At 47.7% G+C, this 25841-nt stretch overlaps 10 protein-coding genes across 10 annotated transcripts; 4 read left to right on the top strand and 6 right to left on the bottom strand.

Annotated features, from left to right (window-relative positions):
* Positions 1-151: 151 nt before the first annotated feature.
* On the bottom strand, positions 152-1503 carry N7496_000482 (TauD/TfdA dioxygenase family protein; the record flags this gene model as incomplete). Its single annotated transcript, XM_056693413.1, has 6 exons — positions 152-296; positions 350-685; positions 745-908; positions 960-1038; positions 1090-1262; positions 1315-1503. 6 exons carry the CDS (start codon positions 1501-1503, stop codon positions 152-154), a joined length of 1086 nt encoding a protein of 361 aa, XP_056560142.1.
* A 239-nt stretch (positions 1504-1742) lies between these two features.
* N7496_000481 (uncharacterized protein) lies at positions 1743-2174 on the top strand (the record flags this gene model as incomplete). The annotated part of the gene is made up of 1 exon (XM_056693412.1): positions 1743-2174. The coding sequence occupies one exon, from the start codon at positions 1743-1745 to the stop codon at positions 2172-2174; it is 432 nt and encodes a 143-aa protein (XP_056560141.1).
* Positions 2175-2271: 97 nt separating this feature from the next.
* On the bottom strand, positions 2272-4891 carry N7496_000480 (fungal specific transcription factor domain-containing protein; the record flags this gene model as incomplete). Its single annotated transcript, XM_056693411.1, has 6 exons — positions 2272-2619; positions 2728-3004; positions 3254-3877; positions 3930-4073; positions 4132-4562; positions 4793-4891. 6 exons carry the CDS (start codon positions 4889-4891, stop codon positions 2272-2274), a joined length of 1923 nt encoding a protein of 640 aa, XP_056560140.1.
* A 392-nt stretch (positions 4892-5283) lies between these two features.
* Positions 5284-7631, bottom strand: N7496_000479 (hydantoinase/dihydropyrimidinase family protein; the record flags this gene model as incomplete). Its single annotated transcript, XM_056693410.1, has 12 exons — positions 5284-5483; positions 5541-5607; positions 5667-5726; positions 5782-6085; positions 6138-6232; positions 6297-6392; positions 6443-6561; positions 6689-6731; positions 6778-7145; positions 7210-7274; positions 7329-7424; positions 7477-7631. Coding segments are annotated over 12 exons (1668 nt in total), but the record flags the coding sequence as incomplete, so codon positions are not given.
* Positions 7632-8099: 468 nt separating this feature from the next.
* N7496_000478 (Amino acid/polyamine transporter I) lies at positions 8100-10805 on the bottom strand (the record flags this gene model as incomplete). Its single annotated transcript, XM_056693409.1, has 19 exons — positions 8100-8144; positions 8203-8360; positions 8412-8465; positions 8524-8670; positions 8730-8985; positions 9042-9125; positions 9176-9198; positions 9254-9308; positions 9369-9439; positions 9492-9527; positions 9587-9713; positions 9770-10020; positions 10071-10078; positions 10131-10246; positions 10308-10412; positions 10463-10490; positions 10544-10554; positions 10609-10707; positions 10791-10805. The coding sequence occupies 19 exons, from the start codon at positions 10803-10805 to the stop codon at positions 8100-8102; spliced, it is 1689 nt and encodes a 562-aa protein (XP_056560138.1).
* Positions 10806-11142: 337 nt separating this feature from the next.
* On the top strand, positions 11143-12528 carry N7496_000477 (dihydrodipicolinate synthase family protein; the record flags this gene model as incomplete). The annotated part of the gene is made up of 8 exons (XM_056693408.1): positions 11143-11257; positions 11316-11336; positions 11396-11436; positions 11486-11634; positions 11687-11789; positions 11851-11963; positions 12024-12337; positions 12389-12528. The coding sequence occupies 8 exons, from the start codon at positions 11143-11145 to the stop codon at positions 12526-12528; spliced, it is 996 nt and encodes a 331-aa protein (XP_056560137.1).
* A 978-nt stretch (positions 12529-13506) lies between these two features.
* On the bottom strand, positions 13507-15782 carry N7496_000476 (ATP-binding protein; the record flags this gene model as incomplete). The annotated part of the gene is made up of 3 exons (XM_056693407.1): positions 13507-14345; positions 14407-14590; positions 14646-15782. The coding sequence occupies 3 exons, from the start codon at positions 15780-15782 to the stop codon at positions 13507-13509; spliced, it is 2160 nt and encodes a 719-aa protein (XP_056560136.1).
* A 3023-nt stretch (positions 15783-18805) lies between these two features.
* On the top strand, positions 18806-20245 carry N7496_000475 (uncharacterized protein; the record flags this gene model as incomplete). The annotated part of the gene is made up of 1 exon (XM_056693406.1): positions 18806-20245. One exon carries the CDS (start codon positions 18806-18808, stop codon positions 20243-20245), a length of 1440 nt encoding a protein of 479 aa, XP_056560135.1.
* Positions 20246-23292: 3047 nt separating this feature from the next.
* On the top strand, positions 23293-24329 carry N7496_000474 (uncharacterized protein; the record flags this gene model as incomplete). Its single annotated transcript, XM_056693405.1, has 4 exons — positions 23293-23454; positions 23529-23782; positions 23855-24162; positions 24232-24329. The coding sequence occupies 4 exons, from the start codon at positions 23293-23295 to the stop codon at positions 24327-24329; spliced, it is 822 nt and encodes a 273-aa protein (XP_056560134.1).
* Positions 24330-24831: 502 nt separating this feature from the next.
* N7496_000473 (alpha/beta fold hydrolase) lies at positions 24832-25641 on the bottom strand (the record flags this gene model as incomplete). Its single annotated transcript, XM_056693404.1, has 1 exon — positions 24832-25641. The coding sequence occupies one exon, from the start codon at positions 25639-25641 to the stop codon at positions 24832-24834; it is 810 nt and encodes a 269-aa protein (XP_056560133.1).
* Between the last annotated feature and the right edge of the window lie 200 nt (positions 25642-25841).

The following is a 25841-nucleotide window of genomic DNA, read 5'->3' as shown; positions in this document are numbered from 1 at the left end:
ACTTTTGAACCAGTATCTAGTTTGGTTGAAATCCATGAAAACATAGTAATCGGTGCCCAGATGCTGTTTGCTTACTGTTATGTCTACGACAGTGTCCCATGCGGTTGTCAGGTCGAATAAGTATATCGATGCTGCCACTGCGGAGCTTATATCAATTGACGCCAGCTTTTTCCGCAGCAGCTTGCTCTTCCGAAGTAGCACCACTTGCCAACGGGCCGTCATCCAAAATCGTAGACCGACGCACATCTCTTGCCGTCATATCTTCCGTGTAAGGATTAGCACGATGCATGGATTGTCTGGAGATACCGTCAGCAATGCTTTAATCCATGCGAAACATTTGCAGGCTTACCGATTATCCCACCACACCATGTCGCCGCCAGACAGCCACTCCATACTAAAAACATACTTCCACGACAGACCAGTTAGCAGCGCCCAACGACAAGGCGGAATTGGGCAATGTACCTTGGACTGTGTGCAATGGCCAATAAGCTCCCAGATCAGCTTCTGACTCTTCTCCAAATCCATGCCCAGGACTCTCTTGGCATGGGCTGCGAGGTACAGTGTTTTGCGACCATCGGGGGCTACTTGTACAAGCCGGTGGAATGCCGGTGGCTTTGCTGCCAGTTCATGAGGCAGGGGGTTGCCAAATACAGCCGGAGATGCTAGTTTTCGAGAGTGCCAAAGGCTAAATAGTCCAGTTAGTGCGAATTCCAGATAGCCAGCCTGGGTCGGGAGAATACACACTCATGCTCAATCACGAGGTCTTCAATCTGATCTTTCTTGGCCTGGGAAAGATCACTGTAGGCCCGGCGCATGTCCGCAAAGTGAGTCCAAGATCCACCCTCCACAGGACTCCCATGGGAAAGAAGAATTGAATATTTTGAGCGTTGTTGATGATATGACGAATCCTGGAAGACTAGTTAGACTTATTTAACCCCCTGATGAGTTTTCGCACTCACTGTATGCCACAATGCATTTCCCAGACTGTGATGATAGCGACGGCTGTTCAATTTTACCAACGAGCCATCCAACTCGATACTATAGTTGTATTAGGACGTATATTCGTGTGGTGCTCAACTCGTGACTTACTTGGCCACATCGAACAATAATGGCTCCCCCAGACGGTCATTCTCACGTCCATAAAAGAAAGGATTGATTTCAAGCTTGTCACCGAGTTTTTGTGAAAATGCAATGTGGCGAGCATTGTTCAAGCCTGTTTTCCGAAAGATCAATACTCCATACTTGTCTTGCAAAGCGACCAGCTGATGTCTTGTTAGTCGAGTTGTTCTGCAATAATCCGGATCTATGACTGACCTGGGCCACAATAGTGTCCGGAATAGGTTTGCTCCAATCAACTCCAAACACCTCAGCGCCGAAAGAGCTATCTTCCGATTGGAAGACTGGCTTGATGCTGAGCGGGCCTTCTTCGATAACGTCGGCGCAACCCGTCCGAGGAGGGCAGGTATTCTCGTATTGGCGAATGTACATGTGATCTAAAGACATGGCTGATTCGTTCCCAATCGATGTTATCGAGAGTGCAAGCACTATCATTTTAAGTTTCCCTTTGAAGCTCGGGCTCAGTAGGGCAGTGATAAGATTGCCAATGCGCGGCAGGACAGCCGTGCGGCCCGCAGCCGATGACCCCGATCGCCGCGCCCGAGTAGATAACGGCGTCAGTCATGTCATAACGAGGTGCGATATCTACAACGCCCCAATTGCACTCAACTTCTCTGTAGACGACAATGACAACCGCAAACACCGTCCGCATCACTGCCGGCCCGTTCCAATTCCTCGCTAATTTCGAGTCGGCTGCGCCCAAAACGGTCGAGCTCTTCCGTTCGCTCCTCCCATATCGCCAGAAACTCATCCATGTCCGATGGAGCGGCGAGGCAATGTGGATTCCATTGGGCGAGACCGACTTCGGGATTCCCTTTGAAAACCATACAGCCCATCCAGCTTCCGGGCAGATTCTCTTATACCCGGGAGGTATTTCCGAAACCGAGTTTCTCTTCTGCTACGGTGGCGTCTCTTTTGCAAGCAAGATGGGCTCACTAGCTGCAAATCACTTCTTGACGATCATTGAAGGGAATGAGAACCTTCGTGCGCTCGGGGAATTGGTTCTTTGGAAGGGTGCACAGGATGTGTTGTTTGAGTTGATCGATGACGAGAAGTAAATGAAGATCTGAAAAGAACGTGATATTAAAGAGGCAAGTGGGAACTAATGACAAGTATAATATACAGAAATCCTCGGTCGGTCAAGCTATAAGCATTTTACCCGGCAAGCATTCCGTTCATGTTCCAGTCGGTGAAGTCGCCTGTTTCGCCGAGAAGGCTTCCTGCCCAGTCCACGCCGGAATCATTCATGAATTCCAGAAGAGACTGGAATGCCAAATCGTTTTCTTCTTCGGTAGTTTGGGTATTGTCGTGGTCAGAGGCAATGACAAGAGAAGTGGCGTAGCGAACAATGCCTTGAAAGTCACGAGCGAAATGGAAAGCCGCGGTCGGACAGACACCATCAAATATTTTGAGCACAAGATTGAGGAGTCTGGCCAAAATAGCACTGGACGATGGGGCAAGGCGCGTGGTACTTGTGTGGAGGCTTTCGGTTTTGGGGCATATCTGAAGATTTTCTTTTTATGGAATTGGTGTTAAACATAGAGCATTACCCAAAGAATAACGTCGACGGGGGACCCTACCATTGATAATGCCTCTCATGTAGCAAATGACTAAGAATGTCGCTGCAAATGTATATGAAATCCAGGTCGAGTCCACCGCATAGTAAAGTCGGCCGATAGATCCCGGATCGGCATGGAAAGGGCCGTCCGGGAAGCTCGAGGAAATCTGTGAATCCAGTCGCCAGACAAAGTCTGCCCCGTAGGCTGATAAGGAAAGTATCATTTGTGCAGCCGCTGTCAGACTAATTTCGAGTGGCTGATGGGGCGTTGCCTGTATTGAGTCTGCCGGCGGTTGTGATGCGGCAGAGAGTAAGGGCGCAAGAGAGGCGCTGTTTAAGGAAAGTCGATACCACTGTGGCAGTCGTTAGTTGGAGAGAAATTCTTTCTATTCACAAGGGTTTGACGTACTCGAAGAGAGTTGAAGGGAAGTTGGTTATGTTGAGATTCGGTGTTTCCTGGCGGTGGTCAGTAATAGAAAACGATATCCGAACACTAACATACGTAAAATAGGGAACCAAGTTCTAGCCAGGCCTGTTAGCAACGCTTTGTGTCTTAAAGTATAGAAAGACAACGGTTACCTCTCCCATGAATCCAATTCCTTGTTCAAGTTCTGGAGACTATGTGCCTGCAAACGACGCCCCGAAATATCGCCACAGCTGCACATCGCTCGATAAACAAACCCCACGAGCTCTACAAGTGCTGTCACCCGAATGTCCCCTGGGTACTGCGTCTTGCTGTGTGAGCTGAAGGTCCGGGCTACCTGTACCGACAAAGCCGGATCCACCGACGCAGGAAGACCCGAGGTGAGCATTAAATTGAAGTTGCAGGTAAGCAGGTTGTACCATACTCGGAGCCGGCTAACGTCATATTTGGAAGGATCCTTGGAGTGCTCTCGAAATGGTGCTATAGCAGACCGCTCGAGACCCAACAGAGTGGCATATCGTAACGCTAGCCCCAGGACAGCCCAGGCACTGATCTCGTTATATCGACTACTGGGCGGGCGAGACAAATTCTCGCCACTGTCAAGCTCATCTCCATCCTCCCGAGTGGAAGGCATCCACTGAGCATAGAGAAGAAGCACCCTGATGGAATCCAAGGTCACATCTGACGGGGTAGGCCGGAGAAGCAGCCTGGAGACTGCCTTATCGAGCAAACTTGTGAGTTTGTTGAAGCTTGGATGAACAGCATCCCTTGAGGCTCTTCTTTAGGTGATAAGTGTCAGTCTACTCGGGTATTTGGATGAGGTCGGCTTACTGTCGAATGCCATTATTCCAAAATCGGGTTCCAACCGAGCATATCGCCAAAATCAAGGTCGGGGAGTGGCGACCCAGATCATGCCACGAGTAACAAATGTCCTCGTCAAGCACAGGGGCTGAAGGATGACAGTGTTGGAAGAATCTGGATGTGGGAATCAGTCCAAGTTCGTTTTCTCGAAATAGGGTGGGGAAATACGCACATATCGATCGCACGCTGCGACTCGTGCACTGAAAGCAGACCCTGAGATATGGGGTCAAAGGTATTTGCAAATATTGGCTTCGCAAACGAAGTCGGCTCATATTCCGTTTTTGATTCGTCTGTTGCCAGCGCGCCTAGTGATCGAAGCGTGGCAATGGGTGCGCCCAAGTCAATGCCATCAACTGCTGATCCAGGAGTGCGAGACGCGCTAGTTTGGCTTGGTGAGATTGATTGTTGGGGGCTCTCGGGGATCAGGCTGTTCTTTTCTGCTTTGGTATTTCCATTCTTCACGTTGTCTGGCAAACTCGGCTCGCCTAGCAAAGAAGCTCTTTCTAGTTCGCGAATTCGGGCTTCATGATGGTTGACTCTGTTGAATATCTCAGCTTCTGCTTGCTCGATACCAATACGATTGACTTTACTGCGCTTGAAGCTCTACAACCAATTGCGCCAAACGGGAGGGACTTTGTGTCACATCTGAAATTGGCGGTCGGTCGGTTTCAAAGGAACAAGTAATGGACAATTTTTGGCATCGCTTGCATGGAGCCTGCAAATCAGCTGCCAGAGATGGTGGTAAGCACCTCTGCTTCCTAGCGCGACACTAAATTTCAAGGACTTGTCATTGGTTGATCACAGATGGGACTATTCCAGGGACAATACCCTACCTGTAGGCAGGCACGAGAGATGCGGCGCACCTTGGCTGGGCGCTCATCATCTGAGCTAGGATTGTCGGTTGATAATCTGGTCGGAACCTGAGCCGACATACTGAATCGAGTGCACAAGGCGACAGTGGAGAGGAAACATTCGAAACCCTGTCAACGTTGGAGGGATATTCCAACGCTGCCTAGGCTGCTTATCAGGCTTTATCTTCTCGTGGCTGATAAGCGTTTAGAACAATGATTGGCTGCTCACCTGATCTATACTTCTATCTCCTAGACTGCAGTGACTTCGTTTGGCTGGATCAACGATATAGGAAATGCCCCTAAGTCTTGAATTCGATTGTAAAATAGGGAGAATTGAAAACTTAAAGTGCTTTCAATAGCTATTCATCCAATGCTCGCAAGTCCCCCGGGCAAAGAATTACTGAGTTAGCGACCAAACACCAACATTATGCGCTACCACATTCCTCCTTTCCACGTTGTAGGCCATGTTGGCGCTATTCATATAGCCAGTTCGCCACACGGTAGGGATCTTGATCAGTACGGGGCGATTTATGGCTTAATTGGCTTGGCCCACGCTTTACATATTGTCCGTCCCGTACCTTGCCCACTACCTTGCCGTTTGCCCACATCACCTTACCCCGAAGAATCGTATACCGAGGCCAGTTGACAAGCTCTATTCCTTCATAAGGAGTGTCTACGGGGAATTTTGTTAGGTTGACCACACAGCAAGGCTTAGATCAATGCCACTTACAGTCGACATTATGATGCAGCATGGAGTTATGTAGACGGAAAGGTGTAAAAGCTTTTTCCGGGTGCCACTAGAGTTGCAATGAATGGTTAGAAAACTTCCATATTGCTTACATGCATGGTCACTTACAATCACAAAATCTGCGTCGGATCCTGGCATCAACGCCCCTTTCTTGGGATATAGTCCGTACTGTACACGGGTCAATTATGCAATACAACTCAGATTGCTTCAACCTTATTCTTACCAATTTTGCAGGGTTGGTGGATGTCAACTCCACAAATCTCTGGGGAGTGATGCGGCCCGTTGCTAGCGCCCCGGTATAGAGCAAGGGCAGTCTTGTCTCCACGCCAGGAATCCCATTTGGAATGAAGCGGAATGCGCCCTGCTTCCGCTCCAATAAATTCCTCAGGTCATGACCTTCGCTAATTGTCTCACCCTCCATACTCTCAGGATGTTCAAGGACACCCGAGGGTTTTCCGTGGGGGTGGTCGTAACGGAATGGGCAATGATCAGAGGAGTAGATGGTGAATGTACCATTTGAGAGGCCGCTTTTGGTTAGTCAGTATTGTCTCCTTCAGCTCGAGAGGATTATGTCTTTACACAAAAAGTTCTTCATGATCTGAAGTACTCGGTGGCGGGGGCGGAGAGCAAATCATCTTGCTGTTTTCAAAACAGGTGGGTGAATGAAAGCGCTTCTACAAAACAGCTTGGTAAGTAGGCCGCCGAGTTTCAATTTTGCTTATGGACATGGATACTTACTAGATCGTTCCAGGTCAAATGGAAATACTGAGGGCATGTTTCGGCATAAACAGGCAGGCCCATTGTTTGTGCTCGGCGAACGTTGGCTGCACCAAGCTACTTCCGTTAGAAACGGATTTCCATTTTGATAATCGGTGTCAACATACCACTGATCCAACATGGACAAACAAAATGGGGTTCTGAATCAACTGTGCGAGAGCGATGGCTCGCGTTGTAGCTTCCCCCTCGACAATTGGGGGTCGTGATAAAGCGTGGTAGTAAGGGGCTGGTTGGTTTTAGCAAGGGAAGGTAAGTGCAAATAGTTTTTTCTTTTTCTTTTTTTCCTCGAGCTTTCCTATACCTCTATTAGTCTCATTCTGATTATCATTGGGCCTCAACCGTGTTTTCTTTACCTGTGAGCCACTGAATCATATCGCCATTCTCAGCATGTATCATCTACAAGATTAGCATGGCTCATATTTAAGGCTTTAAAAGAACACACCGTAGTGATGGCGTTCTTCCTAGCTTCAAACATCACGTCAAGCAGTTGCGAGTCGGTCAGCCGCTGAGTATCGTAAGTCAGGAAGAGCTTGCAACTGCTGATCCCCCAGTCTTTGACCAGAACAGGAAGCTCATTTTCGAGAATATCCTGATCATTCCGAACGATGATAATATGGAACCCATAATCCGCATATGAACCTGTCTCTTCAGCCCGAGCATTATATGTTTCGACTACCTTGAGCAAACTGCGATCCTCTTCCGCACGAGTTTGAGTTGCAAAGGTAATAATAGTCGTGGTTCCACCAGCAATAGCACTTAGGGACCCTGTTTCAAAATTGTCGGCGCACTCTCCTCCAAGGCCGTGGGGTCCTGTTAAAGATAATGTCAAACCGGAAGTTGCACACGTTGCGATGGATATGACTTTATAACATACCGGTCTTTAAATCTTGGCATAGGTGGACATGGGCATCAATGCCTCCAGGCATTACGTAGGCCCCTCTGCACACAAAGAATGGGTTAAATTGTCCTCATGATGCTCCAAATACGACATACTCAGCATCTATGACCTCCACCCCAGATAACTCGTCTTCAGCGAACGAGTCAACAAGAGCGCGTATCTTTCCATTCTTAACGCCTATACAACATGCACTTTATTGGATCAGCCTCTTTGTACTACCTCAAATATGGAGAAGCTGGATACCTAATGTCACTGGCAGTTACGATGACTGCATTGATGATAATTAGATCAAACATCCTGGCCATTTCAGGTGATGCGGATATAGAGGACGGTTGGTCAGTGCGATGAGTTATAGCGCTACTGAATTTACGGCCCATGCGGCCTGCCAACCGATCGGGCTGTTACCGCGTCTTATCATGGCCGTGCACGATAAGGATCGTTATCATGGCTCTCGAGATAAGGGGGATGGATACATTGGCGTAATCAAGGATCCGCCCATGACCCTTATCTGCTGGCTGTTTTGAATTGGTCACGGTTTTGGCTAAAGATCTGGTTAACTGTATCTTGCACACATGTTTATCGCATGGCAACGAGGATGCCCATAGCCTTGTAGCCGAACATTGGGAATGTAGTTATCCACATTTGAAAATTCCCAACCCCGAAGGGACGATCCAAGCCTCTTTTACGATACACTTTTGTAATTTTATTCATGGTACCGTTAACTAAATGGAGCGACTATGACTTTCCAAAGGTTGACCACGAGAAGCTGCCAATTGATGAAACTTGCATACTATCTGCTGAAAAGATTCTAGTTACAAATGCCGCTGTACATGTCCCTCCCACTATTACCAAACACTTGATGTTTCTCAGATATTCTCAGAGATCTTTTTCCAGGTGCTCTTGGGCGGTTCCTAAGCCCGCGGGTATTAGTTACATAACTTGCAGCGCCAATGAGAGTGCATCACTTACGTCGTCGGGTATGGCAACCGAAGAACCAGTCACAAAATCCATCTCAGTATAGCCAATCATCTTCGATTTATTCCAGAACTTGTAGCCAAAGTAAAGCACGGCGAAGAAGGGGAGAGGGAAGTATGTGGTGATGAACGAAGAGACATCAAAGGAATGGACTTGATTGAAAGTTAGTAACACCGATCAGACAAATGTAGATGCACACTCACTGAAAGCACTGAAGCCACCAAAAATCATAACCATGGTGGTAATTGAGATTCCATCTGAGAGTATCATTAGTGAGAAGGATTCTAAATGCCCAATGTCCTTGGGACAACTTACAATAAGACAGATACGGTTGCAAAGGGGCCCTATATGGCAAAGTCTTGCGGTCAATACCCTGCACCTTCAGACCTTTGTGCCAGCGAATGCTGGTCCACAGAATACCGGTCCACGAAATCATGCCACACATGGCGGTCATATTCGAAACTTTTGCAGAGTTAGCTTAAAACCTGACCTAGCTCTTGATGGAAAGGTGTTGCCCTCACAGTATCCGAAGACTGTGCCCGCTTCTCCCGAGGCAGCGGCCATGAAGGAGAGCAAAGCGAAGACTGCACAGAATAGGAAGCAAACCCAAGGGAAGCCATCTTTACGGGTCTTCAAAAAGATCCTGGGGACATGTCCTTTCACAGCGAGTCCGTACAGTGTACGTGTAGACACAAAGAGATCAGCAATTCCAGCAGACCATGCACTGATAAGGAGAGCAGCGTTGATTATAGATGGCAGAACGGAGATGCCGGCATTCTTTCCCCAATTCATCAGCCAATAATTGCAGTTGAGAGGAAATTGTTATGACTCACAGCGATTGCGATGACAAAGGGGCTTTTGGCCGCCGTCGAAGAGAGGTCAAGGGACGGGTCTGATGGGGAGACGAGCAGTCCAATCTAATGTCGTCAGTTGACAGTCTATACACGTTTAATACAGGCGATCCTACCAAAAAAGCACTGCAAACATAAACTGCGGGTTGCGAAAATAAGTATGAGTATTATTAAATGGGAGAAAGAAAACTCACAAAGAACAAGTCTTATCCAGACGCTCTTGATAGCCCGGGGAACGTTCTTTTGGGGCTATGGAAATTACCAAGGTCAGATCTACTCGAAAGATGTTACATTGTATAGGGCACGTACATTAGAGGTTTCAGCTGCAGCGATTGCTGTGATTTCAGATCCAATGAACGCAAATGCCGCATTAATTAGTACTGCGAAGTTGTCAGTAAAGTGACAGATTGGGGTGTACTCATGCTCTCGTACCGCTGAAAAAGCCGAGGAATCGCCCCTTGGCACCACCTGCCACGAAAAGTTGTTAGGTATTGCATGGATCTCCCAATTTCGAAGATGTGGCTCACCAATATCTTTATATTGTTGGAAGCCACCAGTTTCATTCCAGAACTTGAACCCAATAGCTTTGTGATTCGGGCCACCACCAGCACTGATAATAATACCAGAGATAATGAGACCGATAATTGTCAAGACCTGTGTTTTTTGTCAGTTGCCTGGTGTAGGTCGGATTAAAGAGCCGAAGATAATACTTTTATCGAACAGAACCAAAACTCCATCTCGCCGAACACACGGGTTCCAGCATAATTGACAAGGAACTGCTGGAAGTCAACACCACGAAGCGCTTCAGATGAACCAGGACCACATACGACAACAATCAGCATAAGTCCTACCCACATAGCATTGTTGCAGATACAGGTGGTGCAAGTGGAATCTGTCTGTCCTGCCGGGGTCCAGTAGGTGATAAGCACAGCGGCAGCAGAAATCTCAGCCGGCAAAACAACTAGAAGAATCATAAATAGTAGGCCAATTCAGGGGACTCGATGTTCGTACTGATGTAGCTAAAGGTTTTTGTTAGCGCCTAGGAGGGGATGGAGTTTCGTCTCTGCTTACTTATACCAAAACAAAATACCCATGGCAAATCCCAGCTCTGGAGAGTTGAAACGACTAGCGAGAGCAAACTGGCCTCCCGGCATGGGAAATTGGGACACCATTTCACCAAGAGCGACCTAACAACGCCTGTCAGGCTAGTTGAACACGCGGCTGCGAGGAGGCTACTGTAAATCTTACCATTACCGAGAACAAAAGTGAAGCCATGATGCAGTAGCCAAGAAGTAGACCTGCAGGACCACCATGTTGCAAATCACTGCCTGTTCCCAAGAAGAGACCAGTGCCCTGACTAGTGTAAGAATGGGTTAAATCAGGTGGTAGCTTGAATCACTCACAATGACACCTCCTATTGCAATCATTTGTCTGGTATTATCAGATATTGGACAAGCCGTCGGTCGAAACAATTTAACACTCACAGATGACGCGGCTAAATGCGATCAGTTAGCTTCACGAATACCGAGGACTGGGGCTTAAGTGGTACCTTGAGCTTCCGCTGGAGACCATGATTGAGGTCTTGGTTCTCTGCTGTTCCATTCTCAACGGAGACTTCATTGGCAGCGAAGCCCATATCCTGCTTTTTCTACAAAGTTGTGGCTTGATTAGTACAAAAAGTTGTCGCCGTACTCACCCTGATTGACAGTTCGCTTGCAGTTTGGTACATACCTCGTCCTGGATCATGTCGGTATCGATGTAATCGAATGACAAAGTGAGCGTTGAATCGAGGAAAAAAGAGGCATCCATGGGTTTATTATTTAGCTCTCGAGCCATTCAATATCCCTAAAGCTTAAGCTTTCTCCAATCGCTTCTCCTGTAGGCCGACTGATAACGGCGCGGGTCCATCGGAGCCTTCCCGCAATTGCTTATCAGGCTCCATCGGGCTGGATGCCGATGGGGCCGACTGATAAGTAGAGGAGATATTCCTATGCGAGCAGAGGCAAATCCACAGAAAGGCTAAGGTGGGATACAATATCATTCACGAAGAAACCCTGTTGTCTTTCGACGATAATTTGTGACCATGGCCGATTCGTTCCAGACACGGGTGCTGCAACCCGGAGTCTATGCGCCGCTACCCACATTTTTTGACGACAACCAGGAAGTCGACTATGATTGCTACAAGAAACATCTTCTCAGTATGCTCCACCATAAATCTTAACACTGAACAAAATCATCTAATGGCGATGTTCGCAGACTTGGCCACCAAGGGCATGGGTAAGTTGTCGCAGGTGGAATGCAAAGCCAACTACTAATAAATCTCCACTCCCAAAAAGTCCCAGTATGTGCCGGTTCGCTGGGAGAGGCAGTCCACTTGGTAAGCCATCTTATCAACTAGCTAGCATTGCAGCGCTTAATGGAAATAGAGCTTCACTGAGCGAACGGCTCTCATTCGTTTCATTCGGGATACCTTAGATGAAGCTGGGCTCCGGTCAACACCAATAGTGGCCGGAGTGGGTGGCTCGAGCACGAGAGAGACAATTCAACTGGCACGGGCAGCAGCAGAAGCTGGAGCGTAAGTCTTACTAAGGCTGAATTGTGTTGAATCTCATTCTAACTCAGTACAGAGATGCCGGGATGGTGATACTACCTGCTTATTACGCCGCAAGTCTTAATACCGACCAAGAACAAGTCCTTCAATACTTTATTGATATCTGTCAAGGCTCACCAGTGAGTTATCAAGCGAAAAAAAAATACGGCATCCCTCACAGTATCATTGACTTAGTCGCAGATACCAATTTTGCTGTATAATTTCCCAGCGAATGCTGGGGGCCAGGATATCTCGTCCGAAGTTATTCGTGCAGTTATGAACCAGGCGCCCAATCTGTGTGGCGTCAAACTAACGTGAGTAAAACTGGGGTGGTTTGGTTGACCTTTTTCTGCTCTTCGCTAACTTGCAGACAGATGCGGTGGCAGCATTGCCAAGTTGCTTCGTCTAAATGCCGCCATTTCCGAGGACCCGTCTATCTCAAGCAATAGAAAGTTTCCCTTCCTTATGCTTGACGGACTCATTGCAGATCTTACGCCGTGGATGAAATGTGGAGGCCATGGGACTGTGAGTGGCATACCGAATTTTGCTCCCGTGGCCTCCATGAGACTTTGGGCGTTGCTCAACACTCCTTCTCCGACCAAGGAGGAGACCAGAGAAGCCAAAGAGATACAGGCAATCCTCTCTCGGGCTGATGTAGCTGCTGTACCTGGCGGCATCCGCGCGATGAGTCAGTTACTTCTCCAGGCTGTTTGTGATAATCTACTGACCCTGTGCTCAGAATACGCTTTAAATAAAATGCATGGATATGGGATTGCGCCACGAAGACCTCTTCTTCCACTGAAGAACGCCGAGGGAGAGCAGTTCATGACTGCTTTAGAAGAAATGCTTCAGCTCGAGCGAAAGTTGATGGAAGCGTAGATGATTCACAAAAGGTGTACTGTCTTTGATCGCTACTTTACGACCGTGGAGAATCCATGGCATATTAGTATGCTGAATACGAGATCAAGGCTCCAAAAACCTTTGGCACCGGCCACATAAAATACTCTGAACATGACCTTATCTATGGCACTCAAATCAATTACCCCTGCTCTGGTTCTGCATATTTTGGTGCGGTTACAAAGCACAGTACGAATAAATAACGCCTTCGGTGGGCTCTTCTGTCTAATCACTGGCAAATATGGAGAAACTGATATGCCTGGTAGGTTGGGCATGAAGCTACGACCAATCCTCGATTTTCGCTTTCAATATTCTCCACCTCCATCTTTTCACATGTGATTCCGTATGTCTAACTCTAATTTATCCCTCGCTGTTGGCGACTGGACGCCGATTCTTTGAAATGAGCTTCACCGGGAAAGGAAGAGACACCAAAAGACCCAAAAGGAACTTTCTCGGTAAAGAGAAATGCATATTTTAGGCTACAAGATCTGCTACATGCAGCCAGATTGCCGGGTGATGATTATATGTGGGCACACGGTCTTCAAGCTATGCGCAGAAAATCTTGGAACAACGAAGAGGTGTCCAATATACCGAGCACCAATTACGGGACTTTGGGGATGGTACCCCTTCGCAGGATAAAGCATGAGGACCCTGAAAGGGCTGAAGATTAAAGCGGCAAGGGCAAACGGTCCAATGACTGGTAAAAAGAGAAGAAAAAAAACATATAAAAGCTAAAATTATGGCCGACCTTAAGATAGCACATCATCCAATATCTTCAGTCCATGGATCGCCATGCTGCGAATATCCTAGAATCGGAGAATACGAATAGCCTCGAGACTCTTATGCCCGGGATGCCATACACGATAGGGGTATTATTTGTACTTATAATATATAGCGCTAAATGCTCCGCAGAGAACGCCTAGGAAAATGAATCCAAACTAATCCATAGTTTGAAAAGAATTACCGAATTCCCCGCCGCTCAACTCGTTCTTCGTCGTCATGTCCAAACCTATCCCGCAGATAATCCTTGAATTCCACCGAAACAGAAATGACGTTCATCAGATGTTCGTATCGTAGCTGTTGCTCATCATATTGAGCCAAAAGAGTCGCTGTTTGGATCGTATTTCGGATCTCGCGGCCGTTGAGCTCAATTTCACTGAGAGCCTCGGCGCGCTCTTCAAGCTCCTCGACATTGGCATTAACTTGAGTGCCACGCAGGCTTCTGATAAATTTATCCCATATACGCCGTCTTTCTCCCTTTCCAAGCCTTGGGTAGTGAACAATGAGTTGTACCCGTGACTTGAACGCCTCATCGAATGTGCCAATCCGATTAGACGTCAGCACCAGAATCCCGTCATAGTACTCGATGACACGAAGGAAAACAGAGACCAGCGCATTCCGTCGAAGATCCTGATGCGTACGTTCTTCTAAAAAGACGTCTGCTTCATCAAGAAGAACGACGCACCGCCAGACTTTGCCTAGATGTAGTACGGACTCAAGGTATTCCTCAACTTCGTCAGCATTTGTTCCTACATCTCCGCATGTCACGCGATAAAGCGGTCGATTGGTTACTTCTGCAACTGACTCTGCCGTCAAGGTCTTTCCTGTGCCTGGACCGCCGTGTAAGAGAAGTATGAGTCCATTTCCCTTGCCCTCAACGACGTCCGTCGATTCGTTTGTGAAGTTGTGCTTCTTGACAAGGGCTCGGATAAGCTTTTTCTTCGTCAAGTTGAGCACAAGATGGTCAAATGCTTGCTCGTTCCACTTGATCGGCCTGATTTGTGAGATAAAAAGCAAGCCTAATCCCAAATGTCCGTCTCAGCAAATGTTCGACATGGTTGGTATCACAAATTCACTTACGCCATTTTTTATCTTGGAAACCAAATCCATGCACGGTCACAGGTAATACCAAAAGAAAATCTCCAGCAGGCGGTTCGTCGGACTCCATTTGCTCATCGCTAATATATTCACGTGTCTCTAGTGCATCTTCCTCCGGATGAAGTTCACGGTATGTGACCATATCAACCATGTACCGAGGTTGAATCTAGAATGACACTTTAGCTGAGTTCAATCCGTGGACAATGTGGATTGAGACTCACAGTTTGCACATCTCTCTGTGTGGCGGTAGGAAGGTAAGACACATATTTCCCTTTTCGCAATGACCAAAATTCCCGCCCAGAACCCTCAAGTGAGCTTCGGACATCTGGCCCGGCGTATGCGAGGGGAAAGATGGACAGATCGGTGATTGGGATCTTATCTGATAGTCCCGGCCATTTGATGCTAATTCCCGTTTTGTATCTCCAGAATCGACCATCGAATCTCCACGCCCAGCAGGATAGTGTCAAAGTTGACTCAAGGAAGCTGTCAAGAATATAGGCACATGGATGGCCCTGTTCTGTCCTCAAAAGAACATCTTGTGGGGCGAACAGCTTTGGTAGATGGTGATTGTTCACGAATCCTGCCTTGAAGAGTGCGTCGGCTTCGCTGTATTCCTCCCAGAAAGTTTCCTTCATGAATTCGACAAAAGCGACAGCAATATCAAAGTACTCGTCATCCAAGTTGCCCGTCAAGACTGATCCCTCGCCAATCCCGCGATAGTGATATACCTGTGTGACCAGCTCCCGCATGCGACTGGGATTCCCGAGGTCGGTAATAATGCTAGGATCCAGCCCAGTAAGTTGGATTAGAGTATCTTGAAGTTCGTCGGAAGCAATAAGCATTGCTTCTGCATGTGAACTGGCAGGCATCCCATCATTGTCGAGTCGATAAAAGTATGGCAGCAGCGACTTGTCGAACGGGTCGTTTGGCCTTTCCAGAGCGCGGAACTCGGGCTCTATTGCTCGATGGTATGTTTCGCAAGAGTAGTCCCGATACAGGATGAGCGCAATCTCGGAGTTTGACTCGATGAAATCAGCGACGTCGGCGATCGAACGCTTGCCACGAAGAGCACTCGCTTTGCTGTCACCGGCGAAAAGTCGTGGCGCATCTTGGAAGTATGCAATGTTCAAGTGGTTTTGATGATCCTTAGCTCCAGTACAGTGGACGCGGTAAATTGTACAGGCTTCGAAAATGGGAGTATGGTACAAGGGAGTTCTTCGTTTCGGTGGAGAGTCAGGCTGCGAGTTGCTATCCGAATCTCCGTCGCTCAGTAGTTCTTTTCGCTTCCGCGTGTTTGAAGCTCCCATACCGCTCGCGTTGGGTGCCGAAAATGGGAAATAAGGAGTGTTCCGAGGCATGGCGCGGATGGGTTGCGACAGATGCAACACAAATGAGGCCGCGCAGGTTTGAAGAGGAGTTGGCCAGCTGAACTGGGCTCAACCAAGCTGACTGACCTTGAGCTGGCCCCCGCAGTCTGCAGGCGCCGAGGCCACCAATGATATCAACCCATGCAGACTAGCCGGACGATCGCTCAAATTCAGCCCCTTAACCAATAGAGAGATCTTACAAAGGCTAATCAACAATTCTATATTGATCTTACGAGAAATCAAACGCCAAGGATAAACTTTTGCTCTGTGGTTATTGAAGTTTGCAATACCGGCGTCTCTCAGTTTTGCTATTTAAATCGCGGTTTTAACCGATCCCAGCAGGGATCCCACCCCGGTTGAGATCCTCGCAATTTAATGGATGGCATGATAGCGCTCGGTGTTGTTCTTCCATGGGAATCCTTCCAAAATGCATCATAACAGATGATAATGGCCTTGAAGTTTGCCCCTGGTTCATCAATGACGCGTTGGAGAACATCTCGAAACCTCTCTGCTAACGGTGCATGCTTCATCTCAATCACGATAAAGCATTCAGGGAGGACGCATAGTATATGAGCTAAAATTTCAAATAGCTTCTCTTCATCTGGCTCTTCATCCAGCGGTTGTGTTAATCCAAATTTCCCCGGCGACGGGATGTCGTCAACTATTTCTAGGGCTTGGGAAATGAAGGCCTTCAGCCCATCTCTTGCACTATGGTTTTCTCTTGAGGTGGAGAAGATCCAAATGATGGGAAATAAGGTCGTCTTTCTCAGGAAATGAATTGCGTGGCAGGCAAAATTGTCAGGTGCAGGTAGTTCAAAAGATGAGCGAGCGTATGTTCCTCGAATTGTTAACATTGGATAGCTTGGATCTATAAGCCAACGACCCAGGCTCTGAAATAATCGATCTGAGCCTCTATCGCTGGGCCACGGATTCCATGATGGATCTCGCTTCGCAAATGAGAGAACCTTTTGAAGAACCTGTTCCGGATCCTGGGCAGGTTGCAGGGGGCGAAGGAAAGCAGGCTGCTCGAATACAGCTTTATTGGAACCATCCCTAACAGGCTCACTATTGGTAAAATTCAGCGACTCTGTTGAATGAGGAAAGGCTTCCAGAGTCTCCAGGTTACGTCTGGCAGATCCTAGGGCTCTCTCTCTCGGAGCACTTGTCATTGGTGTGCATGAAATTTTCTGGTCCTTATTGGTGTCAATGTAGCTTCTCATAACCGAGAGCAACAGCCTTGCATATGCGGCCGCTGTAGCGGCAGCATATTGTTGCCAGGCTTTATTTTTATGAGAGTCGGCATAGTCGCAAATCCCTCGTATAACCAAGCAGGGTGCCAAATTCATCACGCCAGCCGCTTCCATTTCGAAACAAAGCATTCCATAATTCTTTCCTAGAATATCTCTTTGTTTTGCACTCCTCATAACCTGATTTCCGGAGCCAATGGGGCCGTAGAATATATGGGGTTGATCCGAAGATCGCTCAAGTCGATTGGTAATCTGGCCCCCGCAGCAATGGCAGTTGTCACCAATCGTCGTATGTAGAGAGTCTGCGGCGAACAAAATGTCCTTGTTTCGACCTGGAAATCGAAACTCGGGTCTTCGGTTTTCAGTAGTTTTCAAGTATTGTTGCAGTGAGTTGGCTTCTGAATCAGGGTTGGAGCTCAAGCTGCTGATTGCCGTCATAAGCAGCCGGGGTGGCTGCTGAAGTATACCCGTACTTTGAAACATGCCATTTTCAAGGGTTCTCCCCATATCGTACTGCTTAACGGCGGGATGTGACCCATGCGGGTGACTGACAACGACATCACCGAGGCGGATATCATTTTCAGATGAAGGCACACCTCCACCAATGCCCACCAGCAAGATACATTCCACTTGTGGGAAGCTTCGCTGCATGTTTACCATTACTGCACTAGCAGCATTTGTACCGTATTCCCCAGATGGAAGACAAGTTGCAACCACATAATGCTCTCCCATACGGCCTAATGAATAGTGATTTGTGTCTTGTTGAACCGTTTTCAACTGATGATGTTCTTCCTCAAATAACGTTCGTACGGCAAGAAGTTCCGTACGGAGCGCACATAGGATCGCGACATCATAGTTTTGGTGTGTCAGAGTTAAGGATGGACGCTCCATGGTAGAATGTGAATTGCGGGCTACCGAGTTGGAACAGCGTCAGGGGTGAACATCAGAAATCATTCTCCTCAGTCTCACGGCTTGGCCAAGTCAACCCGGGCGCTTAATAGATGGCTTCTATTGGACGCTCTCAATGAGAATATCTCCACACACTGCCAGCTGTATGAAAACGCACGGGCCTTTGGTTGGTCAACCTGCCTCGGTGCCCAACAGTCCCGCTTCAACCCAGTGGCCTTACATCATTAACAAACATGCCACCTCTTGTACTATGAGAAATATGGAGTCAGTTTAAGATTTTTCTTTCACTAACCTGCATTTTCTTTCCGAAAAACTTCAGAGCTTAATGTGAAATAATGCGATAATGGCATTTTATATCTTTCGAAGTGTGTTTTTCGATCATAAGTGCTTCAGTGCAGGAAATAGCCCGTCGTCAAATCATTTCTGAATATTTAATCATCCTATCAACCGAGTATGATGAAATATAGGTTGTCAAACTAATCATATCAGCTCTGAAGTCGATGACTAGCCTCTAAACTATTGTTTCGTTTTTGAATCTCTATGGTCACTAGCTAATATAGACGGGATTCTCCTAGTTCAACACAGCCACTTTCATAGTCTAATCACCTGACAAAGTACTCGTTCACTAACTAGCTAGTGAGTACGTACCAGGTACCTAGGTACCTAACTAACGCTATGGCGTTACATAATGCTTGCTTGCCACTTCACCGCCGAGCCCCCTCACGCGCATTATCACACTGAGTGTGATTCGGGGTCTAATACTTTTTTCCCTGGCCAGACTCTCGATGACTTCATTCGATAACTCTCCTCCTACCTCTTTACTTCAATTCTCTTCAAGCTTAGAATCTGCTATCCACTATGTCCATTCCCCGACGCTCGATGGGCCCTCGGCTCGGGGGCTCTTTGGGGAAACCCGACACCAGCTCGAAGCCTGCAACCTCTCGCACAGTGAATTCGAGGCCTCTCCAGACGTCCTCCCTGGAGTCCTTCGGAAGGCCTATCCTTGGCCTTGACCGCCCACACTCTTCAGAAATGCCGTGGGTGGTTCATGCCAAGGATACCGTTTCTCTCCACTATAGCCCGGCTAATGCCCAGACAGCGAATCGATTGAAACTACTGACGCGACAACCTCACGCCGCACAGCCCCAGATGGAACCCAGGCCGCCGGGCAAGTGCCAAACTAGGCCTCACCGAATGAATATGTCCATCACCGCCAGAAAGACGATCAAGACGATCTCAGACGATATTTCATGTGAAAGGACACAGAAGAAACGGAAGCTGAATGCGCTATTGGTGGATCAACGCAGGCAAGAGAAGATCTCTCGGAGCTATGGCAAACCAAGGGAAACAACGGCAAGGCATGGGGATATCCAAGACCTTAGACCTATTTTGCCAAGCCTGATTGACCGATCGGGGGTCGGGGCCTGGGCCGTAGACCACTCTGGGGTCCGTGTAGGAAGGAAAAAGGTCTCGCCACATCGCTCTCCTTCTCCGTACGGGGCGAACAACCAACAAAATCCATCTGCAGGGCCATTATTTTTCGACCCGAGCAACCCGACACTCTTCAATTTTGGCCTCTCCAACACGAATTTCAAGAAATCTACGACAGACTATGACAAAATGAATAAATTCGGAGATTATTACACTCGACAACTACATGACCTCCCCGCATCCTCATCTAAGGTCTTTCGAGGGACCAAGGGAACGGATGGGATTTCTCGAGCGGTCCATTATACCTCTAAGACTCATGATAGCCATCCCAGCCTCCTCGAAATTGACCCCGTGGAAAACGAACATTCAGAATGGGGCCTGCAGCAATGTCCATACCCAAACTGTGGTCGCTATTTCCGGGACATCAAGGCACACATGCTCACCCACCAAACTGAAAGGCCAGAAAAGTGCCCGATCGAGACCTGTGAGTATCATATCAAGGGCTTCGCTCGTAAATATGATAAGAACCGCCACGCTTTGACCCATTTCAAAGGGACTTTGGTGTGCGGTTTCTGTCGGGGCGCGGGCTCCGCAGCGGAAAAGAGCTTCAATCGTGCCGATGTCTTCAAGCGCCATCTGACCTCGGTTCACGGAGTGGATCAGAGTTTGCCACGCAACCGTAAGCGCAAGATTTCGGGGTCCACCATCATTAACCCGGGGAAATGCTCGGTTTGCACGAGAAGATTCGGCAGTGCTCAATCCTTCTACGACCATTTAGACGACTGTGTTCTGGAAAGAGTACTTCAACAACAATATTCAAAAGTGGGCGAGAGGGCTTCATGGAGAGTTGGCATGCGATCCACGTAATACAAATATATATGCACGCTACCCAGCTGTTGCAAGACCTTCGTCCAGAAAAACCCACTTCGAAATACACACTCGGGCACATTCAGAGACTGATCACTACACCACATGTAGGCACTTGAAGGCTGATCGTGCCAACAGGGCAAGGAATAACCAAGGCCCCCTCTCACCCTACTACGCTATGTCACAATTTCTGGTGAAAGGGGCGTGGTAGATGACTTTGCACCGACCTTTCGGGGTCCAGTCTTGCGCAACCTTTGCCGAAGCGATCCCTGGTTCTTTAAGCACTGGTCTCCTGCTCTGCGGATGGATTTTACTCTCAACTAAAGCACTGCCCTCTGAGAGTTATTGTCTCCAGAGTAAAGATCAAACTGCAATGTGGATATATGCCGGCTAGGGGTACTGTCTCCTTCTCGGATCTACCAATACCATGTACATAGTGAGCGGAACGGCACACATAAGCTAAGGGGCTACATACGGCCCAAGATGACGAAAGCCCAAGGACTGTATCTGTTCTAAGGGAGGAAAGTAAGAACAAATCAGGTTGGTTAGGAGAGAAACTACGAGGCAGATGAAGATAGGAAATTCAAGATAATCCAGGCCATGCTCTACGTGCCTCTCTAACGACACCAAATCAAATTAAAATTCAAAGTCAAAGTCAAATCTGGGCCATGTTAGGCAAAGACTGGCCATCATAAAGTGTTGGCTGTGCAACTTTCGTAAGTATATTCGGGCTCATTAACGCCGTTAGGCGAAAGACACCCATAACCTGATAAATCCCCAGAAGGAGTATACTCCCCGGAATCACTCTTGTCATACCAACTCTGGAAATCTTCCATGCAGTCACCATCTGTCGGGACAACGTAGCACCATCCGACTGAGCCTCTCTCATACGGAGTGTCGGTAATTGTCCCAGATAAGCAGGCATTGTAATTGTTCAATTGCCACTTGCCCTGGTAACAACTGGGCCACATGTACGGACATTTCTGGCTCGTGATGATATCCACGTCGGTTTCCTTGCTCATAGTACACCCTGAAACATTGCCCTTAGTTGGGTCATCCTCTCTTTCCCGAGAAGAGTGACCGCCGCCTGGATGAGATCACCTTACCTAGGACCGACAAGCACTTAATAATAAGTACAGGGTCTGCCAGCCTATAATTGATTGAATACCAGCAAATCAATATTTTCCAGATCTCCGTAGAGGACAACGAGGACCCAGGACCCAATAGGCCCGAGAGCATGGATCCTTCCCCGGATATGGAGCCCTAAGTTGTTCGCAGTGATGGTCTATTCGGGAGAATAAGAAAGGCCACCGATTCAACTTAGTTTAAATAGTGAGATACTCTATGTGTTCAGCCAGGCAAAGCTCTTCGAATGCATTTATTTCCATGGGAGCGAGCCATTCGATTCTGCACCTCTTCTCTGGTCAGAATCTTCACTGTATCCTTGAAGAGATAACCAAGACTAGACCAGACGGTTATAATGGCCACAGTGAATATATTTTCCGTGGTCAACTCCAGCCAGGATCAATTCAGGCCACCAGAGATGTAAAGATACAGCCGGTTCGCGGGCCGAAGGGAGGGATAGGAGGGGAGGAAAATTTAGCCGGTTGGCCATGTCAGTGCTTCAAGGGTATTCAGGTCGCTCGGGTGAGGAATAGAGGGGCTTCAGGGCATTCAGTAAAGCGGCAAAAAAATTTATACGAAAATGAAAAAACATACAACAGCCAGGATTCGCATGTGGTCACCCACCATACTACTAACTGGCCGGCGTGTGGCTTAAGTACGGCTGAGCGGACGGGAAGCCCTGTTCTCCACACCCTATGGTCGTATGTACTTGAATAACCATTAACAAAACCTATATGGTTTCACAATTTTTAATGTAATACATTATACATTAGAACGACGCTAAAGCGTCGCGCGACAGGGGTGTGTACAATACATAGTGTCATGTGACGGTGCTCCAATGGCCCGCTAGGGTCACGTGTCATCGGTCTATCCGCCCGCTTATAGCCCGCTATACCTTTTGATCCAACTTGATTAGCTCCTCTGTGTGGAACTTTGATGTTAGAGGCTACTAACAGGCAAATCAACCATCAAATTAAAACACCACTGAGCAGTAATCCTTTTTTAGCTCAAAACAGGCCGTCCGAGTTTTGAGATCTCAAAGAGTATGGAACACATCACGCTACAGACGCCCCGCCCGCCCATGAACGCATGTCTTACATGCACACGCGGTAAGAGGAGGTGTGATAGAGCCATACCAAGCTGTTCTTACTGTACACGGTAATTGAAGACCAGATATCCTCCCAACACTTCATACTTTGGTAGATAAGCTCTAATGAACCTCAGACTAAAGCGGATTTGCACTTATGATGAAGGCACCTTCGCTTTCCCGACGCTACCGGATTTTGCTTCCGTTAACTCCCTGGTACTCTCAGTATTCCTGCCATTCTTGCTAGGTCAACTTACTTATCTGATCATACTCTTACCAGGAACCGTGGGCGGCTGCAATAATCAATCACTTTCGGGCGAATGCTCTCAGCGTCCTCGGCTCCGTGGACGAGATACGAAAGATGTCTCGAGCGTACTTTAATACGACTCACTATAAGCTGGCAATTCTATCTCAAAAGAAATTCTACGAGCGCCTTCCTAGCCTTTTCACGTCCACGGATCCAGGCTTCATCACGCTATGCCTATGCATGCATTTATTGCAACAACCCCCTTCGCCTTCGGCAGGCAGCATGATATCGTCCCTTTATGCCCTTACTAAGACCGGCATTAATCATCTAGAAACGTTGCATTGCTATTCTATGGACATAATACAAAGCATGCTATTGATAGCGCTTTATGAAGTGGGTCATGGCATATACCCGGCAGCCTCGATATCGATGGCGTCTTGTGCGAGAGCAGCCCGTAATCTCGGTCTGCACAAAATCAGATCTGAGCCACTTTCTGAAAGTGAGGATGACATTGGCGAGAAAAGAAGGACATGGTGGGCAATCCACAATCTCGATAGGTCCGTATAATAGCGAGTCATTATTACCACAATGCTACGATTTTGTGGCCGCGGTAGTTGGAGGATCGCTGGGAATGAGCTAATGAAGTCGAGAAGATTCGTCAATTTGTTCAACGGGGATGCCATTTTCAATAGTGAAGATGCTGGTAGGGAGGACCCCTTGCCTCCTGATGATGGATCTCCTTCGCCAATGGTCAGCATTACTCTTGAGTTGCCTGCGAGAAATTCGGAGACGAATAGATCCTCTTAACTGACACGATGAGACAGCCTGTATTCGCCCAACTCAAGCCAACCATTGCCACACCTGCGCCATTCAGGCTTGGCCAATTTGCCCGGGAGTGTCAGGTGTCACATCTTGTTGGAAGGGTTATCCGTCATGTCTTCAGTCCTATTTCTGACCCACACTTCCATGAAGAGGAGGCAACACAGCTAGAACGGACATTGTTATCCTTTCTTCCTCTCTTGATCGAAGAAGAAGTTCAATTCAGTAACTATTGCGGAGCTCTGTCGACTTGCGTCAGGTGAGTTTTTGCCCGTTCTATCATTTTGCACCATTCATTAAGTGTTCTAACAGGCTCTATTCGTATGCATAGCTCCCTATTTACCCTATACGCGGCTCCCCTGCTTCGCTGTCAGTACCAAAGTCTTGATGAAAATGCTGCGTTGCTCGCTATGGAACAGCTTTCTGCGCGCATGGCCGAACTTTCCGGTTATATCTTAGGCATTGCTGAGGACGAAAACAAGCGCTTCATGTTGTCGCCTTTCGTGCCATATGCCTTATACCAGACCGCAGTAATAGAATTGCAACTGTGGGATTCGAAGGGTGAATTGCGATACAAGGAAAGCGCAGACAAGATGGTCCAATTACTCCAACATTTTAGCAAACGTTGGTATATAGCCGGTATGTAAGCTATTTGGCAGCCCTTGAAATCTTGCAGCTGAGAACTGATATAGTAGCTGGGTGATTCAGAAAAGTACCTAGCCGCATTGAAGTCCCCTCACCCTCCGGTGACCCTACCAGCCCAGGATTTCTACATCAGCGAGGGATCCCATGTGAATGAGTCTTAAGATAGGCACAGGAGACAAATTCGGGGACTTTGCCCATGGGCTCTGATGTCATATTACAATGTCTGTCGGCAACTTGAAACTGTACAAGTTGCTCAGGGCTTTGCCTTTTGACCCGAGCCCGCTTCACTCAACCTGTATTCACGCCCGAGCAACAGCGCCTCTACCCAAAGACATAAATTCCTGCTTGAGACGAGCAAATCTTAAGCCGCCCGATTAAGACCAATTTTGCAGAATACTACTGTTCAACTTCGAACGCTTACAGCTACTCTTGTTAAATACTTGGTCTCCTCTGTTTTTCGAATACCTCAGAATACTCGACAACTTAATCATAAATTTCGATCTTGTTCTTCGCGGGTAGAGATAATTACAGTATAGTGATCAATCCAAGAAGTAAATTTGAAGTCATAACTTAGAACGCAGGTTCGAACTTTGCTCTTGTAAGCCTCACACGAGGACCATAGCCAAAAGTCTTTCACTTGCCCATCTAGGGTCAACCTTCAAGCTACCCTAAGAAAGCAATAATCTCGTCGGCAATCTCCTCAGCATGAGTCTCCGATGCAAAATGGCCAGCGTCGAGAAACTTGACTTGGGAGTGGGGAAGATCTTTCTTAAATGCTTCAGCCCCAGGGGGAATAAAAAAAACATCGTTCTTCCCCCAAACAGCCAGTAGTGGCACTTGAGAAGACCTGAAGTATTCTTGGAATTTCTCGTAGAGCGCAACATTGTTCTGGTAATCCATGAAAAGATCAAGTTGAATATCCTTGTTTCCAGGGCGTTCCATCAGGGCGTAATCTAACGTATAAGATTCCGGTGCGACTCTGCTAGCGTCGGGTGTCCCATTGAGGTATTGAAACTTTGTAATATCGTATGTCAACATTGCATCTGCCACTTTGGCTCGATCTTCGGCAGAATTCTTGCTTGTCCAGAAGGCTTGTATAGGACCCCACACGTCGCCGAATCCCTCTTTATACGCATTTCCATTTTGAGTGACGACGGCCTCAATAGCGTCCGCGCGCTGGAGCGCCAGACGAAGACCAACTGGAGCACCGTAATCGAAGATGTAGATAGAGAACGTCGAAAGGGAGATGACATCTAAAAACTCCGCGAGTGTGTCGGTGAGCGTCTCGAATGAATATTTAAACCCCTCTGGTACTTCTGTGAAGCCGAAACCTGGAAGATCCGGCGCCACAACTCGGTACTTGGCAGCAAGCAGAGGAATCAATTTTCTATATTGATGGGATGATGAAGGAAAGCCATGAAGAAGGAGAATTGTTTTGCTGTGAGACTTTCCACCCATCTCCCGATAGAACATGCGTACCCGGGTCTTTGGTAAATCGATTGTATGAATTTGGGCAGACATCGTAAAAGTAATTCGAAAATAGCTTCAGAAATTGTGTTTCACAGTGAACCAAGAGGCTCGTAAAGGGTATGAGAACTCTATTGGGAGGAATTCCGTGACAAGAGGATGGAGTAAGTGTTGTTTCCAAGACTCGGCGGACACAATGCTAGTTT

Source organism: Penicillium cataractarum (genome assembly GCF_028827025.1).
Source record: "Penicillium cataractarum strain IBT 29864 chromosome Unknown utg000001l, whole genome shotgun sequence".
NCBI classification, from domain to species: Eukaryota; Fungi; Ascomycota; class Eurotiomycetes; order Eurotiales; family Aspergillaceae; genus Penicillium; species Penicillium cataractarum.
Note: the sequence above shows the minus strand (reverse complement) of the source record. Positions and strands in the feature narration are given on the sequence as shown.